Source organism: Dromiciops gliroides, chromosome 2, assembly GCF_019393635.1.
Source record: "Dromiciops gliroides isolate mDroGli1 chromosome 2, mDroGli1.pri, whole genome shotgun sequence".
Classification (NCBI taxonomy): Eukaryota; Metazoa; Chordata; class Mammalia; order Microbiotheria; family Microbiotheriidae; genus Dromiciops; species Dromiciops gliroides.
In genome coordinates, this window is record NC_057862.1 from 258,355,229 (window position 1) to 258,372,409 (window position 17,181).

General features: G+C 39.3%; 1 protein-coding gene across 17 annotated transcripts in view; it reads left to right on the forward strand.

The window, feature by feature from the left end:
* Positions 1-17,181, forward strand: part of GPHN (gephyrin) — a 757,220-nt gene that overhangs the window by 698,734 nt on the left and 41,305 nt on the right. For all 17 annotated transcript variants that reach the window (XM_043986983.1, XM_043986980.1, XM_043986981.1 and 14 more), the window contains one exon: positions 14,502-14,589. In XM_043986983.1, coding sequence (XP_043842918.1) covers positions 14,502-14,589 — 88 coding nt within the window. The remainder of the gene's footprint in view (positions 1-14,501; positions 14,590-17,181) is intronic.

The following is a 17,181-nucleotide window of genomic DNA, read 5'->3' on the forward strand; positions in this document are numbered from 1 at the left end:
TTGGCTCTTAGACCATTGTGCAGAGACCTTTGTTAGGATTTTCCAAGGAGCCATATCCAGGTGTTTAAAATCACTAGGAAGACCATAGATAGGAAAGCCTGTGCTTATAAAGACTTTACAATTTATTCTAAAATGATATTTTTGTTTAATTAATCAATCAAGGGGCAGCTAGGTGGCACGGTGGATAGAGCACCAGCCCTGGAGTCAGGAGGACCTGAGTTCAAATCTGGCCTCAGACACTTAACATTTACTAGCTGTGTGACCCTGGGCAAGTCACTTAACCCCAATTGCCTTCAAAAAAAATAATAATTATTAATCAAAAAGCATTTACTAAGTGCCTGCTACATGTCAGGCAATGGTAGGTGCTGTGTATTCAAAGACAAAAAGTTAAACACTTCCTGCTTTGGAGGAGCTCACATTGTTGGGGGAGATATCAAGTGCAAATAAAAGGATGCAGAGAAGAAATACAAAATAAAGAAAACATAACTGTAAGGTAGTAAGGATGGAGGACACTCATCCACTGTTGGGAAGGATAAGGAAAGATAGAATGTAATGCCTGAATTGTGTCTTGAAGGAGGAAGAAGATTTTATGAGCATGAAGTAAGGAAAGATTGTACTCCAGGCATTAAGGTCTAGAAGGTTCAGAGAGGGAGACAGTGTCATGTGTGACAGGGAGAGGGCCATTATGGCAGGACTGTAACATGCAGGAAGGGGAGTAATGTATAATGGAGCTGGAAAGATAGGTTAAGGCAAGGCTGGCAAAAGATTTAAAAGCTAAACAAAGAAGTCTATATTTTATCCTAGAAGGACCAGGGAGCTGCTAGAAGCTAAGTAGGGAAGTGACTTGGCCAGGCTTCTACTTAAGAAAAATCATTTTAGCAGCCATGTTGAGAATTAATTAGAACATTTAAACATGTAAAGCAGGAAAACCAAATGTAATAATCTCGGTAGAAGACAAAGAAGGCCTGAACTAGGGTAGTAGGTGTGTTGATTAAGGGGAAAGGGATGCATGCAAAAGATGTTGTGGAAATAGAATGGCAAAATTCGGCAACTTTCGGATATGCGAGGTGAGAGAAAGAGAAGAGGGGAGGATAATCCTGAGGTTGAAGATTGGAAGATTGGTTGTACCCTCAACAGAAATAGGTAAATTTGAGGGGCAGCTAGGTAGCACAGTGGATAAAGCACTGGCCTTGGATTCAGGAGGACCTGAGTTCAAAATCCGGCCTCAGACACTTGACACTTACTAGCTGTGTGACCCTGGGCAAGTCACTTAACCCTCATTGCCCTGCAAAAAAAAAAAGAAAGAAATAAGTAAATTCAGTGGGTTTAGGAAGATAATTCTATTATCGACATGTTGAGTTTTGAGATATCAATAGAACATCTACTTTGAAATTTATGACAAGCTATTGATTATCTCCAGATAATCTAGTTCAGGAGAGAGACTAGAGCAGGATTTATAGATCTGAAGTCGGCTGCCTAGAAATGATCATTAAAATTATGGAAGCTTGTGAGGTCACCAAATAAGAGAGTGCAGAGAAAAAAGAGAACCTAGGAGAGGTCTTTTTTTTTTTTTTTTTTGGTGGGGCAGCAAGGTCACACAGCTAGTAAGCATCAAGTGTCTGAGGTCAGATTTGAACTCAGGTCCTCCTTAATCCAGGGCTGGTGCGTTATCCACTGCCACACCTGTCTGCCCTCTGGGAGAGAGTCTTAAGACAACAGCCACAGTTAGGAATTTTGATGGGGAGGATCATCCAGAGAATTAATGCTTCTGGAGATTGAACCTAGCAACTGTTTCTGCAGGTTCTGCAGCCCCTTGGTACCTCCTCTGTAGCCACAGGTACTGAAAACCTAGAAGAACAGTTCTCACTGCCAAAGTTCTTGTTCCTGTCAAACAGTTCAACATAAGAAGTGGATATGGTTTCCTCAAGAGAAATAATATTAAAGAAGGTGCATTACCACCTGTTTTGCCACTGTACCCTGAGGACCTTGGGGCCTTTGCATTTGACATACATCCAAAATCTCCTATGTATGTTAGGTTGTCTCTTCCTCTATTAGAATGTGAACTCTTTGAGAGAAGGGTTGATCTTCCTTAGCACAATGCTTCGAATTGCTTAATTAATGCTAACTCATTCCTAATTCTCAGAGAATGAAAAGGAGCAGTCAGACAAGTAAGAGAGCCATGTCACAAAAACCCAAAGAGGAGACAGTTTCCTGAAGGAAAGGGAACTCTTCTTCATTGATCCCTTGAAGGCTGTGAAACATTTTTATTCTTCTCCTCACTGTTACTTTTTTCCCCAGCAATGATCCCACATGTAAAAATCATAAACAGAACAGTAGAATCATAAAAAGTGATAGAACATAGCCACAGTGTGGTAAATATTATTGACACTGAGGCAGGAGTCCATATTAAATCATCATTCAAACATGGAGGAAAAACAATCCCCTTTAGCTTAATTCTATATAGATTGAAATGCTGACCCAGAAAGTTGTTTGACTCAGTGGTCCTGGAAACTACCTATAGAAATAAAATAATGTTTGAGAGAAAAAGCATTGGCCAGCACTGTTCAAGAAATAAATGTCTTTTTAAAAAAAGAAAGAAAGAAAGAAATGTCTATGTGTAAACATTGGTCAGTCTATCTAAGAAGCTTCATCCACCTGCAAATATTAATAACAAAATAATACTCCTATTACTGCCACTGTTTTCACTGGCTCAAGGTGACCCAGAGCTATCTTGGTTAGAGCCAACATAGGTTGTAAGTATCGTATGCTAAAACTTAGCTAATGTCACTTTCTTCTGGCAGAACATTCTTGTACTTTGATGCTAATATTCATTTTCCATTCACCTTTAACCACTCCCCAGGCCATGTTCCAAATGCTGTTTTTGATAATGATTTTTTCCATTTACTTCATAGGTCAGCCATTTGGCTAGGATAAATAGTAACATGACCCAGCAAAGAAGAAACTCGGAGCTATGTCCATACAAAATTATTGTGCCCTTATTAAGTGACCGACAGTATTCACAATAACATATTACCTTTGCTAATTTATTCCTTAGGCAAAATAAAGAAATTGGTGAGAAATCTGTTAAAAATAGTACTTAGTAATAGCACCATCATTGGAGCAACTCTCAGATATTTCCCAGCTTTAATATAGAAGTCTATGACATCAGTTGTGAAGTTCTCTGTGCATGTGTATTTATGTTTACACACATATAGTGTAGTGACTAGAGGCAGCATTTGACTGAGGCCTAGAAGCTGACAGTTTGCCCTGGCTTCACTGCTATGAAGTTGCCTGACTTCTCAGCTGGGAAATTGGGCTCCCCAAAGCAGAGAAGTAAAGGAAGTATGCAGTACAAAAGATGAATCAGGCTTAGATCAGGACCTTTTATTCCCACACAGAAACAATGATCGCTTTAGAGATCACCACACACATTACAGATTCATTGTACTCTACTAGTACAGTCAGTTCAGAGGCCAATACTTAAGCCTTGTTGGAACACAAATGGTGTTTTTAAAGCTGACAATTAGCTGTTTAGCATTTCACCTCTGCACTGACTCTGTCTAGTCAAACAACCAAGGGTGATCTTCTGGTTGTCTCTTTCTGTTGGTGGCTCCCTTTTGGCCTGTCTGCTTCTTCTGCGGCTGCCGCTGGAACTCTTCAGTAGCCACTACCCTGGTGGCTTCCTGGGCCAGCCATACTCTCTCCTCTCCCTGCTACAAGAGTGTTACCTTTTAAGAGTTCATAAGGCCTTCTTCAGAGAAAAGACACAAGAGGGAAGTAATCCCGTATCAGGCTGGACTTCTACCTCTCTTGGCCCTGTTTCTGGCTTCTGATCTTCAAAATCATGCCCTTACAAAGGTATCTTCATCCTCACTATCTGCTTTTCACATCTCTTGTCTTCTTTCATTAGAATGTAAGCTCTTTGAGGGCAGACTGTCTTTCTTTTTGCTTGTATCTGTATCCTCAGCACTTAGCATAGTGCTTGGCATTTGTTGTTCATCTTTCATACTTGATGTTGGGGTGAAGGTAGAGTGTGTTCAACTGTGGTTGATCAGACCATTATGAGCTTGTAAGGCTCCACCACAGGTCGGGCACGTTTGAACATTTGGATAGAGATGTCTCTGGATCTGAACACCTCATGTTTATTGCAATTCTCCTTTGCTCATAGAGGACAGAGGCTTTTTTGAGGTCCTGGGCTAGCTAACATCTCCCATGTCTCACAATTGACACTAAAGTTCTTCGGAGAAACCTTAAGAGTGGCTTTGTGCCACTTCTTCTGACCTTTGTGAGGATTCTCAGTAAAATAGTCTTTTAGGTAAAAGTAGGTTTGGCATTCAGGCTATGTGGCCAGCCTGTTGGAGTTGCACTCTCTGCAGCAGAGTTTGAATGTTTGGCAGTTCAGCTCTAGAGAGCATCTCAGTGTCAATACCTTATCTTGCCAGAAGATCTTCATTATCTTCCTAAGACAATTCAAATGGAAGTGGTTCAATTGCCAAGCCTGGCAAATAATTGTTCATTTCTTTCCTTCTTTCCATATACAATCATTGGTAATTTGCATATTAGTAATGTCATGTTCCATGATTTTCAGTCATATGGTAGCACCAGGAGGATTTTAGTGTCTAAAAGATGCACATTTGTAGAAAGCAATTTGAAATGAATCAAAGTGCCATAATTTTCCAAGCCTGATCTCTTCCTATTTGATTCTAGTCTCATGAGGCTCATTGTCCATCTGTAATACCTGTCTAAAATTTGTATACTGAAAATCTCCATCCAATTACATTTCAGAATCTGGCCAACTGTATATTTTTCATCTAGTTTTTGCAATGTAGATGGTTTCAAATAAATATTGGTTTAATTTAAGAGTCTTTGGAATGTTCCCAGGCTCAGTACAGTTAACACTGTCATATGTGAATGGGCAGCTAGGTAGCACAGTGGATTGAGTTACAGGCCTAAAGTCAGGGAGACACCACTTCCTGAGTCCAAATATGACTTAAGATACTTGGACAGGTCTTTGCCTCTTTTGCCTCTTTGCCTCAGTTTCCTCATCTGTTAAATGAGCTGGAGAAGGAAATGGCAAACCACTCCAGTATCTTTGCCAAGAAAACCCCAAATGGGGTCACATAGAATCAGATGTGAATGAAAAACAACTGAACAGCAAGATGTGTGAATAGAAACATTTGAAGAACTTCACTGTATGTTGGGACTCTTTGCAGGATATCATCCATCACACTCATGTATGTCTGTTTTCAGTTCAACTCAAAAAAAATTAAGTATGTACTATGTGCAAAGCCCTATTTTAGGTTCTTTAGCTAGAAAGACAAAAATTAAAATGTCCCTAGCCTTAATGAGTTATATTCAATTAGAAGAATACAAAATGTACAAAATAAGGAAATACAAAATATACAAGAAATTTCCAAAGGGAAAGGAAAGGTCTGGTAGAATAAATGACACCTCAGCTGTGCTTTGAAAAGAGGAAGATATTCTAAGAGGCTATAAAGATGTTAAAGTATATTCCAGACAACAAAAGCAACCAGTGGTTTATGTCTTATTTGCTGTTGATATGTGGAGTGGGGAAGAAGAATCATTTAATATTTTATGATTTTAACTTAACTTTTATGACTTTAACATGACCTTGGTTTTGTTTTTTTCAGTCATGTCTGACTCTTTATGACCCTATTTGGGGTTTTCTTGGCAAAGATACTGGAGTGGTTTGCCATTTCCTTCTCCAGCTCATTTTACAGATGAGGAAACTGAGGCAAATAGGGTGAAGTGATTTGCCCAGGATCACACAGCTAGCTTGAAAGAATGATTACTTTAGAGTTCACCACACACATTACAAATTCACTCATCTCTACCAATACAGTCAGTTATGAGGCCAGATATGAACTCAGAAAGATGTCTTCCTAACTCCAGGCCCTGCACTCTATCCACTAAGCTACCTAGCCACCTTTAACCTTGTTTGAAAAGAGTCATTTATTTTGTTTTACTAAATCAAACTTTTTTTAAAAAATTAAGAATAAACATCAGGATTTTATATTCTCTATTCTTTCCATTGAGTTGTATGACTGTGATGTTACCTACCTTAGAAAATCTTCTGTAAAAAGCTGCAAGCTTCATCCTCATGTAGTTGTCATGAATAATTTCAATTCATATAAAGGCATTTTCATAAAAATGTTAGAAATAAGAAAGTTGTCTTCTAATTTGGTTCTTAGTGCTAATAGTTTTGCCTATTACCTTTTCCATTATTTTGGAATTTTCCCTTCTATGAGCTATCTTGAACATTGATCCCTGAGAACATTTAAATTTGTCTCACCAGTATAAATTTCTTTTGTATGTGTTTTGTCAGTCTCAGGTGCTCTTCCCAATCTTATACCTTTTATTTCTTCCCAATTTCAAAGTATTTATTTTTTTTTCTACTTCCTCACATAATAATGTGTGTGGGAAAAACATTAGTCCTCTTCATCTTGAATTTCAGATCTGTCAGAAACATTATATATGATGTGTGTATATATACATATGTGTGTATGTATATGCATGTATGTGTATGTGCATACACATACATACGCACAAGCATTGCTACTAGAAGAGAGATTCAAATGGCAGAGCTACTGCTGTCAGCTGAAACTGGCTGCCTGAGCAAGGTCTGCATACATTTTCTGGTATTCAGAAACAGACAAAATTCTGCAATCAAGATTTAACAAGGGATTAGAGTTCAGGTAATAGTTGCTGATTTATCAGACAAAATAATAGTAATTTAAAATGCCCGCACACCTTAGAGAGCCATTTCCCTAATAAAGTCAAGGCATGGAAAAGGATTACTAATAATTGGCTTAGTCAAAGAGATTTCTGTCTCTGTCTAGTCACTACCATAATTCTGTCTTCAGGGAGATCAGAGCTCCTCCCTGAATTTTGACTTAGTAAATTAGTTGACTTAGTTAAGTCTTTGAAAAGGACATTACAGGGGGGCAGCTAGGTGGCACAGTGGATAGAGCACCGGCCCTGGATTCAGGAGGACCTGAGTTCAAATCTGGCCTCAGACATTTGTCACTTGCTGGCTGTGTGACCCTGGGCAAGTCACTTACCCCCAATTGCCTCACCAAAAAAAGAAAAGGACATTACATATATATAACCTATATCAGATTGCCTGCTGTCTAGAGGAAGGGGGAAAAGGAGGGGAGAGAGGGAGAAAAATTTGAAATTGGAAATCTTATATAAACAGATGCTGAAAACTATCTCTATATGTAACTGGAAAATAATGAAATACTTTTATTTTTAAAAAAAAAGAAAAAAAAGAAAAGGACATTACAAAAAGTTTTCAAGCTAGGACACTGTCTTCTTCGTATATGATTAAATATTGATAAGGTTTATCCCATTCAGATGAGTCCAAAGGCTCCAAACTAGAATATTGAGTAAAAATTATTTCTTAGGGGCAGCTAGGTGGCACAGTGGATAGAGCACCGGCCCTGGAGTCAGGAGTACCTGAGTTCAAATCCGGCCTCAGACACTTGACACTTACTAGCTGTGTGACCCTGGGCAAGTCACTTAACCCCCGTTGCCCCGCAAAAAACAAACAAAAATTATTTCTTCATATTTCTGTAAAAGAAAATGAGAAAAAAGAGGGGAGTCATGTGTTTCCAATTCCCCCTTTTGTGCTCAGCACAAAACAGCATAAAGCATAATTGATGTTCATTAATCTAGAATCTCATTTTATACCTGCTGATCAAGGGTGACATAAACTATTCACAGTTCATTATAAATAAGGAGGTCTCTTTATTTTACTTAAATACATAAGATTCACCTAAACAATAAACTAAAGAAAATCACTATTCCATATGCTGCATCAGTATACCAAGTAGCATTCTGTCTCTGAGAGCATTGCGTTGAATAGTAGGAGCTGAAGTGCAGAAAATAACACAGTGAGTGGAGGCAGTGTTCAAACTGACTTAAGTCTCCAGCCTTTAATTTGCTGAATAGTGCCCAGAAGGCTATTAAGATTAATGAAGCTATCTAGGATCAAGGTGGTCCAATTTCAGGGTAATTGGAACTTTAAAATAACATTATTCTGATGGTCAGATGAACTGTAGACAGTTGTCTGATCCCTTTAGTGATAGTAATAACAAAATTGATATTCTGAATCGATATACTGTTTGTTCAATACAGTTATAACTATGGAGAGTGTACTTTCTCTAACCCAACAAATCTTTTGTACTACAACTGTATTCTCACTCTAATTTTTCTGCCCACTATGACTGGATGATTATAAAGGCCAGAAAGTTCACCAATTCTCTATTCCCTACCAAATACTGGAATTTGTCCAGGAGCACTTAAACTAGATTAGACTCTCTCAAGTGCTTGATTTCCTCCCCACCCCCCACCCCCATCTTGGTTTTCCAAGAGAATCAAGCATCTGAAAGAACCTATGCAATACCAGATGTGTCCTTACCAAGGTCCTCATATCTGGGCCCAGACTCCCTCCGTTGCTATTTGTCTCTGGAATTCTTTGTGAATTTCTTAAGTGATAGAGATTGTTTTCCTATTGTAAGTAAGTGACTTCATTTTTTAAATTCAGCATTTTTTCAGGTGGTATACGTAGCTCTACAGGCATCTCACTGTTCTCTTAGGTTCCCAAGTCTAAAAATCCTTTAAATTTCTTATAATTTCAGCAATATGGGCTTTTTTCTCTTTTTCTGCTGCTTTTTAGTTGGCTCTTGCTGGAGGTTACTTACATAGCCCACACAAAAATGAAGACCTTGGGGTTGTCCCTGTTTAAGTGAAGAGTTTCTAGTTCTATCTTGTTTCTGTTTAGTCAAAAATTTGAGTCACTGTTCTAGTCTCTGGATCAGTTAATATTTGCTGTTAGCATAATTGCATTTTAAAGTTTTCTACCTCAGAGATAATCTTTATAAACATTTCTTATTGTCATTTAATCTTTGTGTCTATACAGTGACAATTTAAACTACTTTAATTTCTTTTCATTCTTTTTCCAGTTCTTAACACTGATTTCTTAGTATTTCTAAAAGATGAATCAGGGTTGGGAAATGGGGGAACTTAGTGTGCTTCCACAATAGTAATAATGGAAAAATAATTTTAACTCACACATATAACTCCTAAGTTTCAAAAGCCTCTGCAGCCTGATTTAATGGAGAGGTGGCCTCAAAGTCAGGAAGACCTGAATTGAAATCCCACCTCTTCTTCATGCTGATTGTGGGGCCTTGGGTAATTCACTTAACCTCTACGTCCCGTCCGGTCCCGTGTCCGCCCCCCCCCCCCAACTAAGACTCTAAGTTGTCAAGTAGATGTTTACTTTCATTGATGGAAGGCACTTCCTGATCAGAAGTTCTCTATATCAATGATATCACAGGTCTGGGTCCATTCTCTCCTTTCCTCTTCCCTTCCTACTCCATTCCCCTTTAGAAAAAAAAATAATAAATTAATTTAAAAAAAAAAAAGAAAAAAAATGTGAGGTAAGTGATATGAATAATATTATTCCCATTTTGCAGATGAAGAAGCTCAGAGAGAAGTGACTTGGCCATGGTCATGTGACTCAAATATTAAAGCAGAGATTCTAACCCAATTTTCTCTGCTCCAAATCCAGTGCCTTAAAAGGTGCTAATTCCTCTGAACATCTCTTACATATAACCCTTTATTTCTTTTTTTTTTCCATAAAAGTATTTTATTGTTTTCCAGTTACATGTAGAGATAGTTGTCGACATTTTTTTTGGTTTTTGGTTTTTGGTTTTTAGTGAGGCAATTGGGGTTAAGTGACTTGCCCAGGGTCACACAGCTAGTAAGTGTCTAAGGTCGGATTTGAACTCAGGTACTCCTGACTCCAGGGCCGGTGCTCTATCCACTGCGCTACCTAGCTGCCCTGTAACATTTGTTTTTATAAGATTTCTAGTTTCAAATTTTTCTCCCTCCCCTCCCTACCCCCTCCCATAGACATCAAGTAATCTGATACGGGTTATATATGTACTTTATTTATTTCTATTCCCACTACCAGCACTATACCTAAGCCAGCCCTAGTCATCTCATCCTTGAATTATTTTAACAGACCTCCTAACTGTTCCCTGTGCCCCCATCCAGGAAAAAACATTTCCCATCTGTCCTTACCATCACTATCTGATTAACCTTTATTTAAATACAGATTTAATCATATAACTCCTCTACTTTAAGAAAAAAACAAGACAAAACTCCCATGACTTTCCATTGCTTATAGACTAAAGAACTGTGAGAAACCTCATTTAAAAATTTCTGGGACTCAGGATTGGAGAAGTATCAAAGGTCTTTATTTACATTCTGGTGAGAATGGGCCTGTTCCCTAATGGAATGGCGTGAAACATGGGCCCCTGAGCCTTTTTATCCTTTAACACAGCTGACCCCTCCCTTCTTCCCCAGTTACAATCTAGCCAATCAGAACTCAGTGTAGCCAATGGGGGGAGGCAACATAGAGACAGCCCTCTAAATTCTTCCCCCATGTGACCAGCCTTGGGTCTCCCTCATCATGTGAATCAGTTTTGCTGGGGAGGTAGCCCCTTTGTAGACTGGGAGGAGGTGGGGGGGACCCACATTTCCCACAGAACTGATCCATCAGCTTGATATTCAAATTATTTCATAATCCCTGTCTATCTTGCCTCTCTAACCACACCCTATTTCTGTTGTTTGGAGTCTTTCACTCTAGCCAGGCCTATCTCAATCAGTGAAATTTATTAAAGGCCTATTTGTCAAGCTCTGTGCAAGATGTTGGGAATACAAAGAGAGAAGTGAAACAATCTCTGTTCTTAAAGAACCACTTGTTTTATCAGGTGAAGCAGCACATATATGCATACATCCATATTACACAGAAGACAAAGAATATAACAGATACAAGGCTGTAGGGGCAAGGGTGGGACTAAGAACTGATTGGATGATGGGGCCTCATGGCAGAGGTGAAACCTGAGCCATGTCTTGAAGGAGACAAGGGATTCTAAGAAGTAGGGATGGTCTGTGTGACCCTGGGCAAGTCACTTAACCCTCATTGCCCTGCAAAAAACAAAAACAAACCTAAATAAATAAATAAAAGAAGTAGGGGTGGTGCCCATCTCAGATAAAGGCCTACAAACATTAACATGTCTAAAAGGGAAAGGGCAGAACATGGGCTGGTGGGGAGAGGCAAATATGCTTCCACAGTGGAATATCATATATGAGGAAGGAAAAGGCCAATTTGCAGAAGAGTTTGTACTGAGTTTTACTGACACAGGGAGTGACATGGTCAGACTTACACTTTTGGAAAATCAATCCATCAGCTATGTGGCGTACAGATTGGAGTGAGGAGAATCTTAAGGCAGGAAGAAAGATCAGGGAATGGAAGTGTTAGGGCAAAGGGTGAGGAGGCTCTGAATTAGATTCATAGTTATATTGACAAAGAAAAGGGAATCAGTGTGGAGATAGGACAAGATTTAGCAATCAATCAAAATTTTTTAAAATAAATGCTTGTTTATTGATTTTTTGAAATCATATAAAACATTTCCATATTAGATACATATTGCAAAAAAAGAAAGGTTAAAAACAATATACTTCAATCTGCACTCAGAGTTCATCAGTTTTCTCTGTGTAGATCGATAGTATTTTTCAACATGCGTCCTTTGGAACTTAGATCATTGTTCAATAAGCATTTATTAAGTGCCTACTATATGACAAGCACTGTGCTAAGTAATGGGGATACAAAAAGCAGCAAAAGGCAGTCCTTCCCCTCAAGAAGCTTACAGTCTAATGGGTGAGACAACAACTGCTTACATATGTGAGATAAGTGAAAGTGAGGAGTTGAAGATGACATGGAGGTATGAATCTGAGTGACTAGAATAGAGGGATTGGTTTGGGAGGAAATCGACTAACAAGCATTTATTAAAGTACCTACTATGTGCCAGGCTCTATGCTAAGCACTGTGGACATAAATACAAAGAATGAAACTCTCTAATCCCAAGGATTTTATAGTCTATGTGGGAAGAAAACAAGTGTATGTATAAGTATATACAGAATAAGGATAAAGAAAATAAATGCAAGTTAGTTACAGGACAAGAGCATTATCAATGGGGGATCAAGAAGGACTTCATATAGAAGGTGGTCCCCAAGCTGAATCTTGAAAGAACACAGGCATTCTATGAAGTGTAAATGAGAAGGGAATATATTCCAGGCATGAGAGACAGCCAATAGTAGTAGACAAAGACATAGTAGAGACAGGAATGGAATACTGACTAGGCTGGAGTACAGGATGGGAAGGGGACAGGGATGGAAAGGTAGATTGGGACCAAGATGGGAAGAGCTTTAAAAGCAAAACAGAAGAATCTACACTTGATCCTGTTTGGGACAAATTTGCCTCCATTTACCCAAATAATTCAAGGAGACCACCAAGTCAAGCAGAGGCAGATTTATTACATTCTCATGAGAATGAATGGGTGACCCCATGCAAGGGGTGAGGAGCACATTAATGGGCTCATGAGTTGGGTTTTTATGGAAGTTTTGAGGGGGGGGTCCCCTCATGCACAGGGTGAGCTCACAATCTAACATCCAATCCTGTCTCCCCCAAGATGCATGCTCAGCTTGTGATCAGGGTATAGATGCATGCTCAGCTATGTCCAAGAGCTGGGGGGAAAGGGTGAAACCACTCCACCCACATAAGGAGGGGCAAGGGGGGAAGAGGGGAGCAATGGTACCAGGAACTGGTACCGGGAGGAATGCAAGAAGGGAGAGGTAGTATCTGGGTGGGGTCTGCACTAGCAGGAGACATCTTCTTCTGCCTGGTCATAGAACAAAGGGGGGGGGTAAGGGGTGTGCTGTAGCAACAGCATAGCTATCAATAACAAGGACTGGGGGCTTAGAATGTAGGCAGGGAGGGTTGGTACCAGGATACATTAAGTTCAGTAAAGCAAGATAAATGATTTCTGTTGTTATCAATGGAATAACACATGAACAAAATAACCTGACTATAACAGGGACTGGGGGCTGGGTACTTTCCAGACCCCATCCTCAGAATCTGAACTGACTCAAATCCAACTATCCCACACAATCCTAAAGACAAAAGGAAGTAATTATGAGATTTATGGTCAGATTCTTTTAAGGAAAATCATGTTGGCCACTGAGTGAAGCTTCCCTACTCAAGCAGGCAAAAGAGGCAATTGTAGTAAGCCAGGTGAGGAGTGATAAGAGCCTGAACTGGAGTGAGGGCTATGTTAGTGGACAGAAGGAAATGTATGTGAGAGATGACCTCATGCTACAAAGGTCAAGATTTGATGGCTAATTAGATATATGTTGTGAGAGAATGAGGAGTCAAAGATAACCTTGGTGTTCCAAGGTTACAGACCTGAGAGATTGGAAGAAAAGTGGTACCTTCAGCAAAAACTGGGAAGTTTAGAAGAGGTGTGTATTTGGTGGGAAAATGTAATGAGTTCTCCTTTGGACATGTTGGGTTTAAGTTGTCTATGGGGCATACAGTTTAAAATGTCTAATAGGCAGTTGGTGATTCAGGACTGAAATTCAAGGGAAAAACCAGGGCTGGCTATAGAGATCTCGCAGTCATTTGCATAGGAATGATAATTAAACCAAGGGAAAGAGAACATGATGAGAGGGGAAATTTGCTGGAAAAGACAGGAGAGGATAGAAGATAGAAGGCATAATATATGGAGAAATCGGCCTTGGCAAGAAGAGTCACCTTCACTGGGAGGAAGAAGAAAATAGTTGGAAAAGACATGAGTCAGTTTTGAAATATGGAGAAGATGCTGCGTAGCCTCCACTTCCTCAGTAAGGTCAGAGGCAGGGTCCTCAGCTGAGAGTTGGCAGTGAGGGAAGGGTGAGAGGCTTGAGAAGAGAAGGTTTGGAATCATTGGATAGTAAAATGGGAGGAATAAAAGGAAACATAATGAACTTTGTTCGGGGCATGTCAAGTTTGAGATATCTAGAGGATGTCCCGATCAAAATGTCCAGCAGGCAGTTGGTGATGCCGGACTGTGGCTAAATAACTAGATCTGGGAATGATGTGCATGGAAATGATCGTTCAATCCATGGGAGTTCACAGGCTACAAACACTCCTCTTAGTCATAACTCTAAGCTTTAATTCATAACAGTACCAGTACCAGGATTAGCATTGTCCTCTTATGTCCAGCCTTCCCTTCAGTGTGTAATTCAAGGTCTATCTCTTTCATAACATCTTCCTTTAACATCACTATCATTTATATCTACGCATAACTCATTAATTCTATAATGCCTGCACAAAACTATCATGTGAGTAGATCTTTCTTCCTCAACCAGATTAAAAACTTCTGAAGGGCAAGGACCAAGTCTTATGCTTATGTATTATATTATACACTTGTGTGTGTATGCTTATATGTACTTTTGTACATTCCCTTCAGTGCCTAGTAATGCTGTCCTTGGTGCTCGGTGCTTACTCAAAGAATAAAGCAGTTTATTTTAAGTTTGTACTATATTTGTGCCTTTTTTCTATATGTTAATTTCTTTTTATTTTCTTACAGCCCTGATGACTTACTCAATGCCTTGAATGAAGGTATCAGTCGTGCAGATGTCATCATCACATCAGGGGGTGTATCAATGGGGGAAAAGGTATGAAAAGGGGACTCATGCCCCATTGTAACTCCCTGGCATATGGTCAGTCTGTTTTTTATTGCCTAGGCATCTGACAAGGCAATGTAGCCTTGTAGCCTTTGCCCATTACCCCCAAATTTAGGGCACCTTCAGTGATATTGAGAACCATTCAGGGATACAGTTTAGGTGAGTAGGAGAACCCATTTGAGCCTAAACCCAAGCATTAGTTCAGTCCAAAATAGGTAGTTTTACAACTCCCATCAGATTTTTGTGTTTTAAATTTCTACCTTAACTTCACTACACTTCTCCAGGACCATCCCCACAGATGGTCTGTACTCTCAAAAAAAGAGTTCCAAATCAATTTCTGCGTGAGTGTTATACAAGACCTAGATAGAGTACTCTGGCCCAAGCAGCTACAGGATCCCAGGCTTACTATAGCCTGACCCAGCTGGGGCCTTAGTAACTCTAAATGTTGTACTAAAAGCATTTAGCTCCCCAGGTCTGATTCACTGTACTCCAATGTATAACTGAAGTACAAGGAGGCAATTTTAATCATTTTGAAAAATGGAAGCAAATTTTGGTTTAAAGGAGTATAAGCTCCTGGTTACAGATTATAGATATTTTCTGTGTAGTACCATAATATCCCAGTTAGAAAAACTGAGAATCATCTGGTTCACTGTCATATCTGAAATATATACTGCTTCATAAATGCCATTATGTTTACTGAATATAAGGTCATAAAAGCAGGGTATTTGCAGATATTGTATCCAGCCTTAATATTCTGACTTTTGCCAGATTTGTCAGATTTCTACAAGCCCATCCTCTGCTTAGTTCTGATTTCACTCTGTATCAGTATCTGAGGAAATCATAGGATCCAAGACTTAGAGCTAAAAGGGAACTTAAAGCTAATCTATTCCACCCCACACCCCTTATTTTACAAGTGAGAAAACTGTGACCAAACAAAATTAAATGACTTGCACAAAGTGACATAAGTGGCACCATCAGAGTTTGAACACAAGACTTCTGATTCCAAATCAAGTTTGCCTCTTTCCACCATGCCATGCTGCTCCCTATTTATTTTTTTTATAATAGCAATTTCTTATTTTCTGAGAGCATGATTTCTCTCAAGCAGAGGAGATTTCTTTCAAGCCCTTTGCAGGGCCTGCTCTAATCTAATCTAATAATTGTTGGTCCCATCATCCCTATTTGGGACATAGCCTCGGAATCCTTTCAAAATGTTTGAGAAAAGTTTCTCATCTACCCAAAAAAATCACAAAGGGAAGAGTTTCATTGATTAAAATCACTGCCTTGAATAGTATAGAGAAGTGGAGATGATAAATACATGTAGGGTTTGCCACACCATAAGCACAACTCACCGGATAGATTGCTGGGCTGCTTTTCATTCAAAACTTCAGAATAGTGTTTAGCCCCAGATAGGGCAAACTCCAGTAGTCCTCCCCAGAGATCACAAAGGCAGAATGCTGAGGGCTGTACTTTGCAATGTATCTGTTTTAATTACTCTTAGTATTTAGAGCAAACACTATTGGCGTATAGCAAAAATTAAATTTGCTAGCTCTAGGGAGCATTTCATGTACATGATCCTAATAAACTGTTATCCCCAAAATATATTACATATGTCCAAACAACAAGTTTATAACACACACTTTCTGGTCTATTATACTTTATCTTAATGAAGAAGGTCCATTTGTCATTTAACCTTGTTGTGCAAGTAAGAAATAATTCATTAGTGAAGGATATTGACTTTTTTTTTTTTTTTACTATGCATGTGCTACCTCAAAGTCATACAGCTGAGAGGTGAAGAATATTTAAGGTCTCACTGTGCTTATTGCTTGGGATGATAATGATTTTTCGTCCTAAACCTGTGATGTCATTGACATAGGGAACTCTACCAAAGCAGATCAGAAGCTGTTCTACATATCATGTGCTCCAAGCATCGCCTGAGACAGAGTTACCCAGCCAGTGTATGTCAGAGGCTTCCTAGTTCTCTATTACTGAATGTGCCTCTCAGGGATAATGATAGCTTGAATTTATAGAGTGCTTTAAGATTTATAAAGCACTTTTCTTATAACACGGAGGAATCGTTATCCTCATTTTATACATGAGGAAACTAAGTAGCTAATTGATTTGGATGGTGTCACAAAAAGTGAAGTGTCAGAGCCAGTTCTCAAGCCCAGCACCAACTCCAAATACAAGTGCTTTTCCCGCTATACCATGGAATTTGACTGGGGAGTACCAAAGGGAGCCTTAAAAGCTCTCCTCAAACAAGGTGTCCCCCACACATATAGTAAAATCATACAAGAGTCTACAACATATGTGACCACAAAGATAGCTTTGTTTAACCATTTAATGGCTGTCCACCTCAGACTCACCTCAGGGGTTAGCCAGTGACAGGGACAAGGTTCTCCAGAGGCTATCAACAGATGACATCATTGACTAGAATACTTGTACATTACAGGCTTTCCCCTTTGAGAAAGATAGTCATTCAAAGGAGATCGGCCTTAGCTAGCCACTGACTCTTTTTTTTTGGAGGCAGCTGGGGTTAAATGACTTGTCCAGGGTCAGACAGCTAGTAAGTGTCTGATGTCAAAT